The 18,439-nt window shown below is 36.5% G+C and overlaps 1 protein-coding gene across 1 annotated transcript in view; it reads right to left on the reverse strand.

Annotated features, from left to right (window-relative positions):
* Positions 1–18,105, reverse strand: part of KCNH8 (potassium voltage-gated channel subfamily H member 8) — a 400,722-nt gene extending 382,617 nt beyond the window's left edge. Inside the window, exon 1 of the mRNA XM_044678889.1 lies at positions 18,030–18,105. Coding sequence (XP_044534824.1) covers positions 18,030–18,105 — 76 coding nt within the window. The remainder of the gene's footprint in view (positions 1–18,029) is intronic.
* Between the last annotated feature and the right edge of the window lie 334 nt (positions 18,106–18,439).

Genomic DNA, 18,439 nt, shown 5'->3' on the forward strand with positions numbered 1-18,439 from the left:
CCTAAGCAAGATTAGTTAGATGTAATAATGATAACTAAATCACTAATACAGACTATGGTCTCCTCCAGACTGAATATCTTTGTACAAAATTTACATAGTCTTTAGAAGACAATTACCTGGAGTCCAACATTTCTCATGATGGATGTTTTTAAAGTTATCTAGACTAGTCTTTGGTCAAAGGCACCTCATGCATCAATATAATCCATTTAATCCATCCCCTATGTCATCCTCTGACTAAATTCAAAATCTTTCTAATTTGTTAGGACTTGTCAGATCTTGAAATTGGCATAAGCCTCAACAACCACTCGTCACTTCAATGCCAAGATGGGAAATCAAAGTAAAATAGTAATAACAAAATTATTAGATTGCATAATAATTAAAATCCTTAATAACTGTCATACAATTATTGTATTTATCATTACTATTATTGATTTTGTTATTAATCATTCAAATATTTCTTTAAAGTTGGAAAAGTACCTTACATAGAAAATATGTCCCCCTAATCCTCATAGTTCTATGAAGGAAGTGCTATTACTCTCCCTGTTTTTATAGAAGAGAACATTGAGACCTAGTGAGGTTAAATGACTTGTCCAGGGTCATGTAGCTAGTTATTAGGACTTCTTAAAAGAACATAAATTGTCACAAAATACTACTAGTTTTGCTTTCCTTATACCAGGAAGCCAGTCAAAGTTTCTCCTGACTGTGAACTAATTTTTACCAAATTAAAAAAGAAAATCTTTAATGGTCTAAACCAGTGATGGGCAAACTTTTAAAAGAGGGGGCCAAAGGAAAGGGAATGCTCATCTGTGAGTCTGTTTCTTTTTTTTTAATATTTTATTTTTTTAGAAAAAATGGTTATATGATTCGTGTTTTTACTTTCCCTTTCACCCCCCTTCTTCCCCCCCCATCCAATGCATATTTCCACTGGTTTTAACATGTGCGATCAATCAGGACCTATTTCCATATTATTGATAGTTGCATCGGTGTGGTCGTATAGTGTCTACATCCCCAACTATGTCCTCATCAACCCATGTGTTCAAGCGGTTGTTTTTCTTCTGGGTTTCCTCTCCTGCAGTCCTTCCTCTGAATGTGGGTAGCGTTCTTTTCCATAAGTCCCTCAGAATTGTCCTGGTCCTTGCATTGCTGCCAGTACAGAAGTCCATTACTGTGAGTCTGTTTCTAAGGCAACTCTTTTGAAGTTTCATTGTATTGTATCCTACTTATGGTATTCATCAGATTAAGAATAATGTCCCCATCTGGACAGAACATTTCAGGGGGCCACATCTGGCCCACAAGCTGTAGTTTGCCCATCACTGGTCTAAACAGAAGAACTCATTGATAAGTATTAGCAAACTGTAAAGATTAGAGAAAGACTCATCCACTTTTACCAACATACAATGTCTTCCTGACCCTCTGAGTCATTGAAATTTCAATTTTTCAGGACTATGTTGTTGTATGATTCAAGCATATTGGATCACTGTAAGAGCATAGGTACTTAATTTAACATGTTACAAACAATTTTCAAAAGAATAATTGTAAAATATCAACCAATACACTAATTTTAAAATACATGCAAATTACAGTAGCTCAGAGGCTTTCCCTCACCCCTAATGAGCTGACAGATATGATAAAAGACACAGACAATGTACACAGATAATGGGCTATAGAAAAACAAGAATCAGTGAAAAAAATGTTTTGGTAAAGCTATACTCAGTTTCACCATTTTGGAAAATAATCTGGAATCCTGTGAGAAAAGTGACTAAATTGTTCATACTTTTTGACCTAGAGATCTCATTACTAGATAAAACCAAAAGGTCGAAGACCAAAGGAAAAGCACTATACCAATATATCCATGGCATCACTTTTATGATAACAAAAACCTAGAAACAAGAGGGTACCTATCAATTATTGAACAAACTGTAGTGTATGCATGTAAGGCAACATTATGGTAACAATAACAAACAATACCTATAAAGAATTAGAAGACTTAATACAATCTAATAAAGATTGAAGCAGGCCAAATGAGGAAAACAGAATAGAAATAACTAAAGTAACTTATTGAAGACTAAACTAAGAGACAGCTGAATCCAAATTAAATGCAATAGCCAATCGTAATTCTGGAGGACTTATGGTGAAATGGACCTCCTTTCTTTTGATAGGTAGGGTGATAGCATATGCCAAATGTCATACTTTGTTGACATAAGTGGTTTCTATGCATATTCCTTTTACTTAAACATTTCTCTTTGTTACATGGAACGTAGCTGGCAGTCATTAGATCTCCCTAAATGGTGTGTGTGGGGAGAAAGCTTCTCTAAAACTATAAATGGTTGATTCAAGAAATAAATGAAGGGCGAAATGATGCCTCAAGGAGTAGCTTAGGATCATTGAAACCTCTGTGCAAGAATTGACCTAAAAGAAAAGCTATCATACAGAAGATATAGGATTGGAAAAGGAAATAAGACAGTCATGTAGTGAGAATAAAAAAAAGATGGATACAACCTAAGTGCTTTATTCACCACTGATAAATACTTGGGGGACTGGGGGGAAGAACACCTCAGAGGAAGATCTCCAGACTGGTGAATGTCCTCCTGAGGGTTTATGGGAGAATATGGATAAATGAAACAGGATGAAGTATTAGTGAATCATGCTGTCTACTATTGAAGTTCAGCACCCACATTTATAAGATCAAGGGTCATTAATGTAAAGACAAGCTAAGATCATGCTTTCTCTGGGTTAATGGAATGTTTCACCTATGGTGTAATCAACAAATTCCTGTCTTCTTCCAAAAGAACTGTGGAAACTCTTTTACTTCTGTCAAACTGTCTATGTTGAAAGAGAAAGAGTTCAATAATCATCCAAAGACATCATATTTATAAATGTTATTGCAATCAAACATCCCTAGCATGCATATTCTTCTAGTAAATTGGAAATCCAAAAAATTATAATCTAAGCAGGAATCATTCCAATATTCTCCTGTTTTGTCTGTATCTCTAGCCACTGAGGATTAAACTTTCACATTGAGATTAATGGACAGAATGGGATCAGAGAGCACCTACAGAGTGGTGTCTGCTGAGTGTAAACTGGAAACTAAAAATTGGAACTGAAAAATTCCCAGCCAGCTTGGTCCTTGAGTGAAATACTTCTTGGGAGGCCATTGTGCTTAAAGAAAGAAAAAGCCACAGCAAAATGAAGTGGAGGAAAATTCACGGTAATATCCAACTTTCCTAGCCAGAGAGCTTCTCACTTCACTTCTAAAAGGTAGCAAATTTGCTGATACAGCACATCTGTAGCTGTGTAAGTCACTCCTCTTTTGGGGTGGGGGGAGAGTAGGTGTTGAGACACATCAGGGAGAAGAAGAAATAACCATTTTGTCAATCACATTCCACCCTTCCTTGGTTCAACAGAATGCATATGTAAGTTTGCAGAGTTTTCTAAACAATAGCTTAAGACCAGAGTTATTAGAGCCCCAAATTCTAAAATAGCACAAAGCATCAAAAGTAGGGTATAAATAGCTGAGGTTCTCTGGGTACCATAAAATGAGGGAGTTGGATTTCAAGGCAAACAGGAAAGTCTATCCCACCTACACAAAGAAAAAAAGCAAAAATGAAAAATAAACCAACAGACAAAAGACTCTCCTAAGGAAAATGTTGAGGGAATCCATGCCCTGGCAACTCTTACCCATCATGCGACACATGGGAATTCTAACAACATTTTATAGAAACATAACATCAGCTACATGTTTGATAAATGACAATGTGGTTGTAATTATTTTCCTCCTTAGTGCTCATTTATCTTATGTCATCTCTAATAAATAATTGAAAGGCATCACTTTTGGAATTTTAAGATCCATTCTAGGATGTTATTTCAATGGGTCAACTTACATCAATTCATGGGCTTCACCTTAAATATAATTGGTTTCCTTTTTAATCATATCAGTCTTATGCATTTAAAAACATTATTTTGAGGAGTCCTTAGTGTTCACCAGACTGCAGAGGTCCATGAAATACAGAAAAGGTTAAGAATCTGTTCTAGATCATCTTAATTGGTAACCAATTCACCAAAAGACCAGCCAAAGTCAGACTAAAATGGAAAGAAGACAAAGACTTTTGTAGCTTCCATAAACAGTGCACAGATACCCACATATACAATTTCCTACCCTTCAAGGAATCGGAATCAAAACATTTATCTAATAAGCATTAAGATAAAGGGCTACCTTGTTTTTATCTCTGGACCATTATTCCCTCCAAAAAAATAGTAAGAACCACCCAATTAAGCCAAGTCTCCCTCTAGTTGGCTGGGATATTTGACATTTAGATAATATCTGAACTTGTTATGGGCAGGATTCTATCTTTGGAAAATCCAATAAACCATGGAAAGTCTGATAACTTACCCTGCTTCTAGTTCCCTCTAGTACAGATGACCAGAATTAGAACACTCATTTTGACTGGCAAGGCTGGAAGACTTATAGAAAAAACAGATATGATGATGTTTCAGTGTCATGACAAAATGATGATGTTATTCTTGCTTCCTGCAAGATTATTGTGAGGAAAAGGTAAACTGAATTGTTTTTGATGACCATCAAAGGCCTCAAATATGGATACTTATTTCAATCAACAAATACCCAACAGGTTTGTATGTCATCCTAGAACTGTGGTGCAATTGACTCATCATTACTATGGATTCCTTTTACTTTAAAAACTTAAATAAAACATTAGAAATTGATAAGCTACCGAATAATAGGAAGACTTCAAGGAAGATAGAATTGATTTCTTACAGTGTGCCCATGAAACACCATTTTGGGAGAATGAAGATTAAACTGTTTCCTACTTGTTACTAAGTGCAGATTTAAATGAATTTGCTATGTGAACACAGCTATGACAGCTGATATGATAGGGCATGACGTTCAAGTGATTTGTACATGTAATCATAAGATATTTCCAAGGAGCTTTGATTGACATAATTTTCTGTACATTTAAGAAACTCATTAATATTATTCTATTCACCTTCCTTTTATTTCCACTCTCTCTGGACTTCACTTTCTTCTCCTGAGAAACCTCTGTCCTGGGGCTCTCCTCTCCTCATCAGTGACTCACTCCACACAACCATCATTTTCAAAAGGACTCCAGTTATATATTTCATCTGGATCTGGTCATATCTCTCTCCCCACTTGTTCCAGCTTCTGTTTAAGTTTTATCTTATTTTACCCTATTAGAATATAAGCTCATTGAGGGGAGAGATTGTTTTGTTTGCAACACATATTTGTGTATACATGTGTGTATGTATGTATATATGTGTGTGTGTATATGTGTGTGTGTGTGTGTGTGTGTACACACATACAGAGAGCTGCAGAGGGACAGAGACAGAAACGTGCCAAAACTTATAGTTTTATTTCTTTTATATAATACAGAACCTTCCTCTGTCTCCCAAATGGTGCTACAGTAATTGCTTTGGGAATTAGAACATTTTCTTCAAGGGCAATAATTGTGACAACAAATTTTTGTTGAGAAAGTTCTCAAGTCAGCAGTATCTCCAAAGAAAATGTGTGTTATTTTTTTTCTCCTGAAGAAAGGCCAGGAGATTTTCTGGGATATGCAAGGCTGCTTGGCATGGTGAATTTTTAAAGTGGTTCAAGATAGTATTAAAAGCCTATTTAAAAAGTAACTCAACCGCTTAAAGCATAATATGTCAAACCACAACAATAGAAAAACTGAGGCACTGACACAAGAATTCCATTTGGAATAACAGGAGTTATTATTCTGATTTCCCTAGTCTGTATTTTCATTTTTAAAAGTTCAAGTTTAATAAAGAATACATGCTTAAAGATGTCAAAGTAGGATTTTTAAAATACATATATCTCTACATACCTATATATGTATATTTATTTTATTTGCACATCTCAATTACACACACACATATATATGCATATGTGCATATATGTGGGCATGACCTTGAAGCACTATCTCAACTTATGTAGCTATAAAAATGGGTAACACATCACAGTGGATAAAGGTGGATTATGTTAGCTTCTGAATCAATAATATATTATCCAAATACATGAGAAAACTAGACATTTAAAAAATAACTGTCAGGAGAGGTAAAATAGTTTAATGGTTAGAGTACAGTTGGTCTCAGGTTCAAGTCTCATGGATGGACATATTACTTAACCTCTTACTACTCCAGGCAGATCTCTAATTCAATAAAGTGTTAATAACTTGCCTGTATGAATTTGCAGGAGAGAGTTTCCTCACAAAGAGTTCTCAATGGTGATGAAATCACTAGGTTTCCACAAAAAGAGAAAACAAATCCACTGTTTGGCTCTTCCCACCAGTTGTTGATTGATCAACAGCTGACTATTGTTGACTCTACTGAGACCAAGATCTAGAATGACCTAGATTCATATTCTTGAAAAACAAAACAAACAAGCAAAAAATAAGCTTATCTTCTACCTTAGAATCAACCCGTGTATTTGTTCCAAGGCAGAAAAGAAGTAAGGGGTAGGCAGTAGGGGTTAAGTGACTTGCCCAGGACTAGATCACATTTGAACCCAAGACCTCTTATCTCTAGGTCTGGCTCTCAATCCAGCTGCCCCCAATTTATATTCTTTATTAGAGTGGACTTTATGATAGAATACAGTAGTGACCAACTGCGAAAAGGGAAGTTGGCATATTGGCTGCATCTGACTAGTTCTGAGAAAAAAATGATCATTGTCTAATCAAAAGAAGAGTTTATGTTGACGTCTTCATATTTAATAAGTTACTAGTTAGTGGATAAATCATCATTAGAAGAGATTGTAAGGGGAACAAAAGATCTAGCAGAGTGGTTCCCAAACTTTTTTGGCCTACCACCCCCTTTCTAGAAGAATAGAAAAAATATTACTTAGCCCCCTGGAAATTACTTTTTTAAATTTTAATAGCAATTAATAGGAAAGATAAATGCACCTGTGGCCATCACCACTCCCCCCCTGGATCGCTGCAGCACCCACCAGGGGGCGGTAGCGCCCACTTTGGGAATCACTGATCTAGCATTTAAGGTTGAATGTTTTTCTCCTTCATATATAGAATAATAAAAGAATACCCCTGAAAAATCCTGAGGAGGCAGGCAGTGGTCTCCAATCCAATCCAATAAACATTTATTAAGTGCCTATAACATGCTAGACTTTGTATTAAGTTCTGAGGATACAATTAATAAAAGAAACAACAGTCCCAGCCTTAAAGGAGCTTACAATCTAAAGGGAGAGACAACACATAGTAAGAGGCAGGAAAGTAAGGAAGGAAGAGGGGGTAAAGAACCCTACGGGTAACTGCTGCAGGAACATCTTGTTCTGTGGAGTTGAAACCAGCTAGAGCAGCAAAAACCAATGGAATGATCTGAGGGTCCAGTTTCTACCCTTTCTAAAGGAAAGCATAGAGAAAAGTTTGGTGGTCCACCCCGAGTCCTGCATCCAGATGAAGAGATTGAGGGAGGTGAAATCCACCAAGGTTTCAATTAGCAGCATGGTGATGAGTTTGGAAATGAGTTTATCCTGGGATAGATTGGCAATCTTGTTCCGTGGAGTTGAAAGTAGGCAGGAGAGCAAATGCAAAGTGGAGACTCAATGAGCATTACCTTGGAGTTCCTCTCATCTAAGGCTGCCTGTTACTCAGAGATTTAGGATAATTTGAAGTCCAGTTTAGGAAGGCTTCAGGTCTTAGGCAACTGAAGATCAGACCGGACTGCCTTGGTCTTACTTTAAGCACAACCTTTTCAATCTACCTTGACGATTTCAGTCATCTTCTGGGTATGATAAATGTCTCCCCAATCTAATATCCCAAATCTAGCACCTCCCATTGTGCACTGCACACCTTCACTTTGGCACTGTAAAATTAAGCTCATTATACCAATCACGTCTCTTCAGTATGTTTCATTTTCCTCCTTTTCACATGCCAAACTCTAGTCCAGTGATGGTGAACCTTTTAGAGATCAAATACCATGCCTCCCCCAAGAGACTGTGTGCCATGCCCTGCCCTCCTTACCAAGTGCCAGGAGTGCCCTGCCTGCCCTTACTCCACACAAGGAAAGGAGAAAGCGCTCCCATTGGGCTGCTGGGTAGAAGGGTAGATGAAGTGAGGAATGTCCTCAGTGAGTGTAGAAAGGGTCAGGGGAGTAGCCCAAACACTCTGCTGCCCTCCAGCTCTGTCATCTGTGAGCCACCCACCCTACCCTCTGTGCTCTCCCACTGGGCTGCTGGGCAGAGGGACAGGTAATGTGAAAAAATGTCAGCAGGCACAGTGAAGAGGGGAAAGGGAGCAGCTCTGCCTGAGTCCCTCTGCCTTTCTCATAATGAACTCTAGGGGTAGGGAGAGGGTGGCACACGTGCCCGCAGAGAGCACTCTGTGTATCATCTTTGGCACGCATGCCTTAGGTTTGCCATCACTGCTCTAGTTGAACAAGATGTATGTTTACTGCTCTACTCTTCAAAGATACACTCTTCTCTCTTGATTTTATGCCTTTTTGCAAATAGGGTTCTGAGTCTAGAAAGCTATCCTTCCTTTTCTTGTCGAACTGAATTTCTAGCCATCCTTTAAAACATAATGCAAATGCCTCACCCAGAATAAAGCCTTCCCTTTTCCTTGCCCATCATCTCCAAAGTCTTTTTCTCCCCATGCTATCCCTAATTGTCTTAGAGCTCTCCTTTGCACACATGTAAATTCACGTGTTATGAATCACAATACAAGTATTCATTAAGTACCTACTGTATACTGGGCACAGTGTAACTGGGGTTCCAAATACAAAGAATGAAACAAAACTAACTTGTAAGGAGCTATATTTTATCCCCTATTAGAATAAATTACAAAGGAATGAGGAAATATATTATCTCGACTTTTATCTTCCCTGGTTTTCTGAATACTTTAAATATTTAATAAAAATGTGTTGATGGAATTATGATTTAATTGTAGCAGGGTTACCCTGGTTGAGCTCTAGAGACAAGGGAAAGAGTTTTTGTCACCATATTATTTAGCCACATCCAGAGGAAGGAAAGAAGGAAGGAAAGAAGGAAGGAAGGAAGGATGGACGGATGGATGAACTTATTAAGGATCTATTATAAGCCAAGTACTGTACTAAGTATTTTTACAAATATTTCATTTGATCTTTAAGACAACCCTAGAAGGTAGGGTTTTATTATCTACATTTTACACTTGAAGGAACTGTGCTGAGGCAAACAGAGGATAAATGACTTTCTTAGGGTCACACAGTTAAGAAGTGCCTGAAACTGGATTTGAACCCAGGTCTTCCTGTCTCTAGACCAATTTCTATATTCACCATGCCACTGACCTGCCTTTACTAAAAGTAATATTAAACTTCTCTCTTTTTTTTATTCAACAGGATTGTTAACTAATAGTTCAAAGTATGTTATAGATAGTTTATCCAGATTTTATTGAAGTATTAGATAAAGTCTTTCATACTATTCTTTGGGAAAAGATGCAGAGAAGCAACCTATAATATATTACATTTAGACAGATTTGAAATTAGTTAGATGGTCCAAATTAGAGAAGAATAGTTTAAATGTTGACTTGGCTAGATGTTTACAGTGGAATACCCCAGTCTCTGTCTCTGTGTCATTTAATTATTATTATTCAAAATCATTTATATTTTTTTGTAGTATAATATGTTAAAAAGCAATGTATCTAACTATCCTTTAACATTAACACAGGGATCAGAAAGCTATATCTTGTGAAGAATATATGAGTATCTCCCAATGCTGACTTCATTTAACATGATGGATATATGTACTTCTGAAAAGTAAATACACTTTTACAAACCAAATGGTATTTTAAATGCATGAGGAAAATAGTAGGAAATCCTTTTGTAAAGTGAATAATTAAACCTTATTTTTGCAAATCTCTCTCTCTTTTTAAGTAAAAAGAGTTTTTCTGATGTGATGCTTTAGTTAATAAATCCTCCAAGAATAAAACTCCTTTAAACAAAATCCTCATGGATCTAATTGGCTACAGGGCACTTCTGGTCTCCTCACCTTTGAGTCATTGAAATAGTAGTTAAAATTCTCTCAATCATAGCCCTCTCCTGGGAGTGGGGGGATATTACTAGGGTGGGGGATTATACAGGATTACAGGATCATAGATCTAGAGCTGGGAGGCCATGAAGTCTACCTTCAACAAAGGAGGGAGATAGGCACCAGGGAGATAATCTAACTCATCCAAGGTCATACATGTTGTATGCATTAGACATAAGATAGAAACTGAGTCTTTTGACTTTAGAGTCAGTATTCCAGGCAATGGGAAAGCAGTGTTTCCAGAGCTATTACCACATGCATCTGGGTGGTGGACAAATCTAAGATAGGTAGTCATCCTTAAAAGCAAATGGTGGAGACTAGGAAGCCAGAGTCCTTCTTGTCTGAAAGGGAGAGAAAAAAGTATAGACTAAGTATACCACAGAAGAGAGCCATATATTTCAATTCATCCCTAGGTCTTCTTCATTATCTTAGCCTCTTTCATTGAACTTCCTGATAATAAAATGTGGCATTAGAAGAAAATCCCCTTCATGAAAAAAATCATTAAGCTACATAAGTTGTTTAAAGCAGGTATATACACCTATATACAAGTGTGTATCTAAATATAAACATATGTGTCTGTAATATAATGGAAAACATACAATATTAGTAAAGACTTGTGAGCTTGTTATCTTGTGGTGAACAGTTTCATATATGCATTTAATGGAAATTTCTTTTGGGCAGGGTGGAGGCTTCTATTTGTAAATAATTACTAAGAGCCTCAGTAACTCCAAGAAACTCATCCTTTCAGCATCCATGAAGTTACAGAATATGAAACTATCAGGATTAGAAGAAAACTTTAGTCTCTATAGGTTATACCATCCTAGAATTAATCTTCAACATCCACTACTGGGCATACAAATCCAAACAAGGGCACAGAAGCTTTTCCTGTGGTTATTCAAGGCATCTCCTCTAATATTTCCCTTGGAGAAAAATAAGACAACCTAAAGTGAAAACTTTTTTGATGAAAATTATCTAAAATAACAATAATCACTACCACTATCAGCATCACTACTACCACTGTCATCATTACAGCAATAAACTCTAGATTAAGACTTCTACTTCTGCTTTCTGGAAACCAGCAGAATATAATCAATCTCTCTATAACACACTCGCATTTCAAATATTTTTAAACAATTATTTCCATCACTTGCTAACCAAAGCATTACTTCTTTAAGTAATCATCTTTATTTCCTTCAAGTAGGGGCAAAAGAAGGAAGGAATAAGCATTTATAAAATCCCTATTATGTGCTAGGCACTATACTACTAAAGAACTTTACATATATTATCTCATTTGATCATCAAAACAATCCTGCAAGATAGCTGCTGTTATTGTCCCCATTTTACAGTTGAGAAAACTGAGGTAAAAAGAGGTTAATTGACTTGCTTAGTGTCACACAGCTAGTAAATATCTGAGGCTGGATTTAAACTCAGGAATTCCTGACTGATTGCAAGTCATCATACAGAATGACTCCCACATCACTAGTATTCAGTAGCACAGTGAAATTGAAAGAACCCTTGATGAGAGTCCAGAGGGCTGAGTTTGAATCCCATCATTGTCACTCATGACTTGTTTGATCTTGGGAAAATCACTTATTTTCTCTTTGCTCTGCTTTATCTCAAATATAAAGAGTTTAGAATTGTTCGGGAGTACTTAAATGTTTTTGTGTGTCAAAGACCCTTTAATAGGCTGATGAAACTAATGGACAGAATTCTGTTTTTAAATGCATAAAATAAAATACAATTATAAAGGAAATCTGTTATGTTGATTTGCACCTTTAATTTGTTAAAAGTCTGTAGTCCTAAATTAAGAACATTTTGTCACTAGATTATTCTGAGGCTCCCTCCAGGTCAAAATGTGTAACCTTTTGTTTTTTCCCCCTGTTCCTTTGGAAGCTCAGGAATAGTTTGGGTATTCTCCTCCACTAAGACAGATAACAAGCCCTTAGGAGGTGATATTCATGAATTGTTACAAATGAAAAAGAAAAATAGCACCAGTATGCAACTCTGTTTGATTGAGCTTCTGTGATCTAGGCAGGTTGTTCAGATGAAAAACACATTGTCCATTTTAGCCTATGATTTCACTTGAAAAGATTCTAGACAGCTCTTTTGTAGTAGCAAATAATTGAAAAGTGAGGGGATGTCATCAATTGGGGAATGGCTGAACAAGTTTTGGTATGTGGTTGTAACAGAATAATATTGTGCCATAAGAAATGATGAAAAGAATAAGTTCAGAAAAATCTGGATAGATTTATATGAATTGATGCAAAATGAAGTGAACAGAACTATCGTACAATGATCGACTCCAAAAGACTAAATTATTATCAATCAAACTAGGCTACAAGAAAACCCCAAGGGACTCATGATAAAAAAAATGCTATTCTCAGCCAAAGAAGTTGTCAGAATCTGATTGCAGATCAAAGCATGCTATCTTTCATTTTATTTCCTTTATGAGTTATACTGTTTGTGAGATATTTGTCTTCTGTCATGGCATAAGGAATATGGAAATATGTGTTGCAGGAAAGCACTGCCATAAGCTATATCAGACTATCTGCTGTCTCAGGGCAGGGGAGGGGCAGAGAGAGGGAGAGAATCCAAATAAAAATATTTAAAAACAATTGTCAAAATTTGTTTTTACATGGTATTGAAAAAAATTAAAAAGTTAAAAAAAAGAAAGGATGCTAGACTTAAAATATAAGAATAATAGAAGGAACCTAAGAGATTATCTACTTCAACTCCTCACAAGTGAGATCAAAGATATTAAATGGTTTACTCCTGGATCTATGTCTAAAATATTCTTTTTGACTTCAATTCCAGGAGTCGCTCTGTTCTTTTATCAAACATTAGTGGAAAGGCATCTAAGCTTAGAGTGGAAACAAATAAATCCATTGGAAAAGGCAGAAGGTTTTGCTTTTGTAAAGTTCCATTTCATTAATACATGTCATATATAGAAACATAGATGGTCTTAAATTCAAGGTACCCAAGGCACACATTCAAAGGAACTTCTTGGTACTAATTCATGAATGTTAGTCAAAGGTTTTGATAGCATTCTTGAAACTGTAAGTCAGCATACATTTCTTTGGGTCCTCATTCTTCTTCACTCTCCCTTCTAATAATAAAGTAAGAGCCAACATTTCTATAGCACTGATAATGTGCCATGCCCTGCTGATGAGCCCTCCTAGCTCTGTGCTGTAAATGAGATCTGCCTCAGTAAGAATGAAAAATTTAAAAAGAAACCAATAAAAGCCATGACCACCCTAAAGAAAGGATGCAAAATTGGCCTGGGCATACTTTTTTACAATCTATGTAGGCATAAGCAAACCATATGCAAATCGTATGAAAATATGTATAATCTTCCTAAATGTGGAAGTCACATGCCCAGATGTGATGTTCTCCTGGTGATAATGAGTAGGCTATAATCTCCTTCTATAGGATTTTCTTATCATTGACTTCTTTAGGAAAGAAATCATCTGACCAAATTGTAATACATCTAGAGAATTATAGGGTAGCAATTTTTATTTTGTACATATATACACATAGCTTCATACATACATATGAGGGGCAGCATGATGTATTTGATAGAGAACTAGACTGAAAAGAAATACATAGGCCTGGTTCAAATCTCTCTTCTAGAATATAATTCTTGGGAAATCTTTTAACCTCTTAATACCTTGAGCAACTTTCTTAAACTATGAGTTGAATAACATCATTTTGCATTGGAAGATGGTATAAATTCATAAGGGGTTCGTGGCGTGAGTGAAACCACAAATCTAGAATATAAAGGAAAATGTGACTACAAATAATATATTTTAAAGAAATTATTTGTAGATACATTTCCCCTTCATGGTCTATAAGCTTCATATATAGGCAAGATAGCCTAATATTGAATATACAAATTCTTGAAGTTTTAACAGATACGGGAAATAAAAACATCATATGAAACAACTAAAGACCATGACAGTTATGAGACATCATATTATCTATTTAATTCATTTTGTCTTACAACAAATATCATAAATGCTTTGGTGTTGACTACCTGATATATATTTTAATATTGCCATATCATTTGATTAAATATTTTCCTATTTTATTAAATAAATGAAAAAGTGATCCTTCTTCATTATTGCATCATGATTATATATTTCAAATTTTAGGGAAATTAAAAAAGTTTATTACTATATCATAAGAACTAACTGTACAGATTCAATGTTGCTTAAGTTGGTGGTATGCTATTTTCTTAAAGAAGTGATGAGAGTTTTCTAAGTTGTATTTTTCATTTAAATGACTAACAACTGCAAAAAAAGGCAAATGATAATATCTTTTCTGCCAAAGTGAAAATATGGTAATAAGTCTGATAGAATAAGAATGCCATTTTTTATTACAGGCTCTTTTTCTAGGAGATGAAGTTGGGAGAGAATGTAGAGAAGTTTTGCCTACATCAATTACAAATGAGTAGAAAAATCCAAAGCATTTTCCATGCTAAGTCCAAGCAGAAGGGAAAAGAAATAAGGAATATAAGAATTTTTAGAGTAAGAAGGACAAGAACTGGGAAAGATTTTCAGGAGCTGTGCTTGTGTATACTTAGCAACTAAATTTCCTCAATATTGAAAATATTATCCCCCTTAGTGAATACAAAATTCATGTGAGGATGCTAATATATCTGTGGTCCTGATTGCAGCAGAATCTCTACTTGTGGTGGTGATATTTCCTAATTCTCATATTATTTAGAGCATTAAAAATAGTAATGTAAGAAAATAAGCCTCACTGAGGGTTCTTTTTTTAGTTCTAAACAATAAGAAAATAAGTCATTCTTAAAGTAGACTTTCTGGATCATTTTTTGTTTTTAAAAATTTGTGTCATTTATTGTCAAAAGTCAAGCAAAGTTTTCCTAAGTTGGAACTTTCCTAAGTTCCTAAGCCTTCAAACTCAATTGAAAACAAGTATCACCACTATTATAAAGCTATTTGAGTGTGTTTGGATATTCTTTTTTTTTTAACTTTATTTTCTATCTTAGAATGGATACTAAATAGCTGCTCCACTGTAAAAGAGCAGTAAGGGCTAGGCAATTGCCAAGGGTCATACAACTAGGAAGTGAAATGTCTGAGAAAAGATTGGAACTTAAAGACCTCTCATCTCAAGGCCTGGCTCCCTATCCACTGAGCCACCTAGCTTCCCCTGGTTTCTATTATTTTGAATACTCATATATTCTGAGACTCTTTCCAGTTGAGAAATAGACTGAAAGATATTTATGTTTTTAACATTAGGAGTAGGTATAGTGGAAGAGGAGGAAAAATAATGAGAATTATCATCTCTTTCTGAGAGAAAGCCTTCTTGCCTCAAGAATCTCAATAACATGTCTTTCTGATGATGGTGCCATCATGAGATCCAACTATAGGAAAATATATTCTTATAATAAGGATTAAATCATTACAAACCCTATCATTAGCAATAGAGCACTCCAAATTTATCCCCTGAAATAAGTAGATCTCTGGGGTGTTCTTGAGAGGATTCATCACATGGTGTATTCCTTTCAACTTTAAGCTGCAGGCTAGGAAATTATAAGCACGTATCATTTTCCAATTATATTTTTATCAATAATAACTTTCTGAATCAACTGTAAAAGCTTTACGATTTTAAATGTATATGCATTGTCAAAAACAATGCCATTATTTTGTGAAACTGATAAAATTCCAAGATAGAAACTGCTCTGATGCAGTGATAAATATAAATATATATGTCTATATTTCAAGAATGGTTAAGTGTATACACACACACACACACACAATCTGGGGCATCCTCACACTTGAGCCTTATTATGAAGTAGTAGGTTATTGGGGGTGGGGGGGAACTAGGTGGCTCAGTAGATTGAGAGCCAAACAGTAGTTCCTGGATTCAAATCTGGCCTCAGACATTTCCTAGCTCTGTGACTCTATGCATGTCCAACTCCTACTGCCTATTCCTTACCATACTTCTACTTTGAACCATTACATAAATTCTAAGATGGAAGATAAGGATTAAAAAAAATAACGTGGTACCATGGAAAAGAGGACTAGATTGGAACTGAGAGATCATGATTTCAATTTAACTTCTTACTGTTTGTGTGACCTTGGACATGTCAATTAATTTCTTCTGAACTTGTGTTTCTTCATATGTAAAATGAAATTGTTGCACTGAATGACTTCTGCGATCCCTTGCAACTTTCAGTCTATCACCTTAAACACCTAAATAGAGGTAGTATAGCATAACAGATAGAGAAAGCTGGCCTCATAATCAGGACTCATTTTAGCTATGTGACTGGAAAAGTCTCTGCAGTTCTCCATGCTCCAGACAGGCTTTGAAGACATTATACTCAAGGTACTGAATTGTATGGCAGAGGAAGGTCCTCACTGAGTGCTCCCTACACTAATGAAATCATAGGTCTGGTAAAAAAAATCACGATAAACACATAATTCAATTGAATTTTACTATTATGAGTTAAATGTTTTTAGAAAATATGAAGATCAGTAAAATGTCAAAGGTAACACAATATAAAACACTAAAAAGAATGTAATCACATGGTTACAATGATTAACATAAAAACAAAAAAAGATTTTTAAAAATCGGAGCGAACACCATGTGCCCCTTCATCTGAACTTTCCCATCCACTTTTTAAACAGAAAGTCCAGGAGTTTATTCCTTTTATAGTGCCATAGATCTAAACCAGCAGTAGATACAGTACATAATTAACCTTCCTTATAAACCTGCTCCAAGGAACACGAAGTCCAAACTAAAGGGTAATAATACTCAACCAATGAGAAAGCTACTGATAAATAATTCTCTGCCAGTCTTAGAGAAGAGAAGGGAGGGAGAAGAGGACAAGCAGAAGAAGGTATTAATATAAATGGAGGAAATTCGGGTTGGAAGGTTGAGGGAAGAGGCACAGAGGTGTAATTGGACTGTGCTGAGGGATGAATATGCTATAGGGACTGACAGAAAGCTCCACTGATAGCTTTGAAAATAAGGAGCCTGGGGAAAAAAAGAGAGGGGAAAAAAAAAAAAAAAAAGGACTGGGATCTGGCCATGGTACTGAATAAGACCTCTCAGCTTAGAGTCTTAGTCAACAAGTACTGGAGAAATATACCTAAACAAAACCACACAGCCCTCATTTGAAGTAAAACTTCAGCTACCCCCTCTCTCCAAATGTCTTGAGGTGATTCTCATAATCAAAACTTCCTAAAACTACCATTAAGGTTTACAATGCACATCCCCTCAGAGGCTGTCCTCGAGGTCAAGACAAATTTCAGTCTTAACCTGGCAATGCAAGAACTGGCACTGAGATTCTGACAAACAATACAAAGCCCTTTCCTGTTTTCACATACACTTGGAAAAAGGGATTCATTCTCTCCTGTAGGCACAGATGCGCAGTTTTACAGTACAGCAAAGAACTCATTTTATCACACTATTGAGAGGGTAGAAAGGGCTATGTATAAAGATCCCGTGTGTGTGTGAGTGTGTGTGTGTGTGTGTGTGTGAGTGTGTGTGTATGAGGGTGAGTGTGTGTGCGCGCACGCGTGCCAGTTGGGGGGAGGATATGTATGTGGAGGGGGCGGCTATAACCAGTGTAACCCTCCTACTGTTGGGCAATGGATGACGATTAAATAGCTTGGACAATTACTCTCACTTCTTCATTCCACAAAACTACAAGGGAAACTCCAGTCCGATACCAAAATAGTTTCTTCAATCAATCTCGGGGGAGGTAAGCCTTTCCCGAGGTTGTTTTCAAACCCAAGAAGTGAAGAGAATGGTCAAAAAATAAAACCACCCGAAAGTGCAAACACCACATCATGCAGTTAAGTCAAACCTCAGTGCAAAGGCAGTTCACCCCAGAAAGAAGAGAAAACCACATAGGTAAGGGGAAAACGAGGAGAAAGTCACCAATGTAATGGGGTTGTAGTCTTTTAAAAAAGCATATATAATCCAACGTATCCGAACCGAGACTTACGTGTTCCGTCAAACCGAGTAGCTATGGTATCAAGGAAGGTGTTCTGGGGTGCCAGTAATCCCTTCATAACAGGCATCTTTCCAGCGTGGTGTGAAATTCTCCATCAAAGTTTGTCTGGAAGGGTGGTTAGGAAAGAAAGTGAAAAAGAAGGGAGGAGGGAGAAGTAATCACGGGAGGGCTGGAGAGGGAGGGAGGTTAAAGTGGGAAATGAGAAGGAGAAAAGCAGGAAAGACTGAGGGGCGGGCAAGGGAGTTCTTCTTAGCCACGGGTGCGGTGCTCTCACTTGACCCAGCCCTGGGAGCGCTCTCCACGCCCGCCCCGCACATCCAGGCTCAAACCCGCGCAGACTCCCTCCTCTCTCTCCTCCTATGCCAGCTGCCAGAGTTCTCCACCTTCCCTCCCGCTGCAGC

The sequence above is a fragment of the Gracilinanus agilis genome, chromosome 5 (assembly GCF_016433145.1).
Source record: "Gracilinanus agilis isolate LMUSP501 chromosome 5, AgileGrace, whole genome shotgun sequence".
Classification (NCBI taxonomy): domain Eukaryota; kingdom Metazoa; phylum Chordata; class Mammalia; order Didelphimorphia; family Didelphidae; genus Gracilinanus; species Gracilinanus agilis.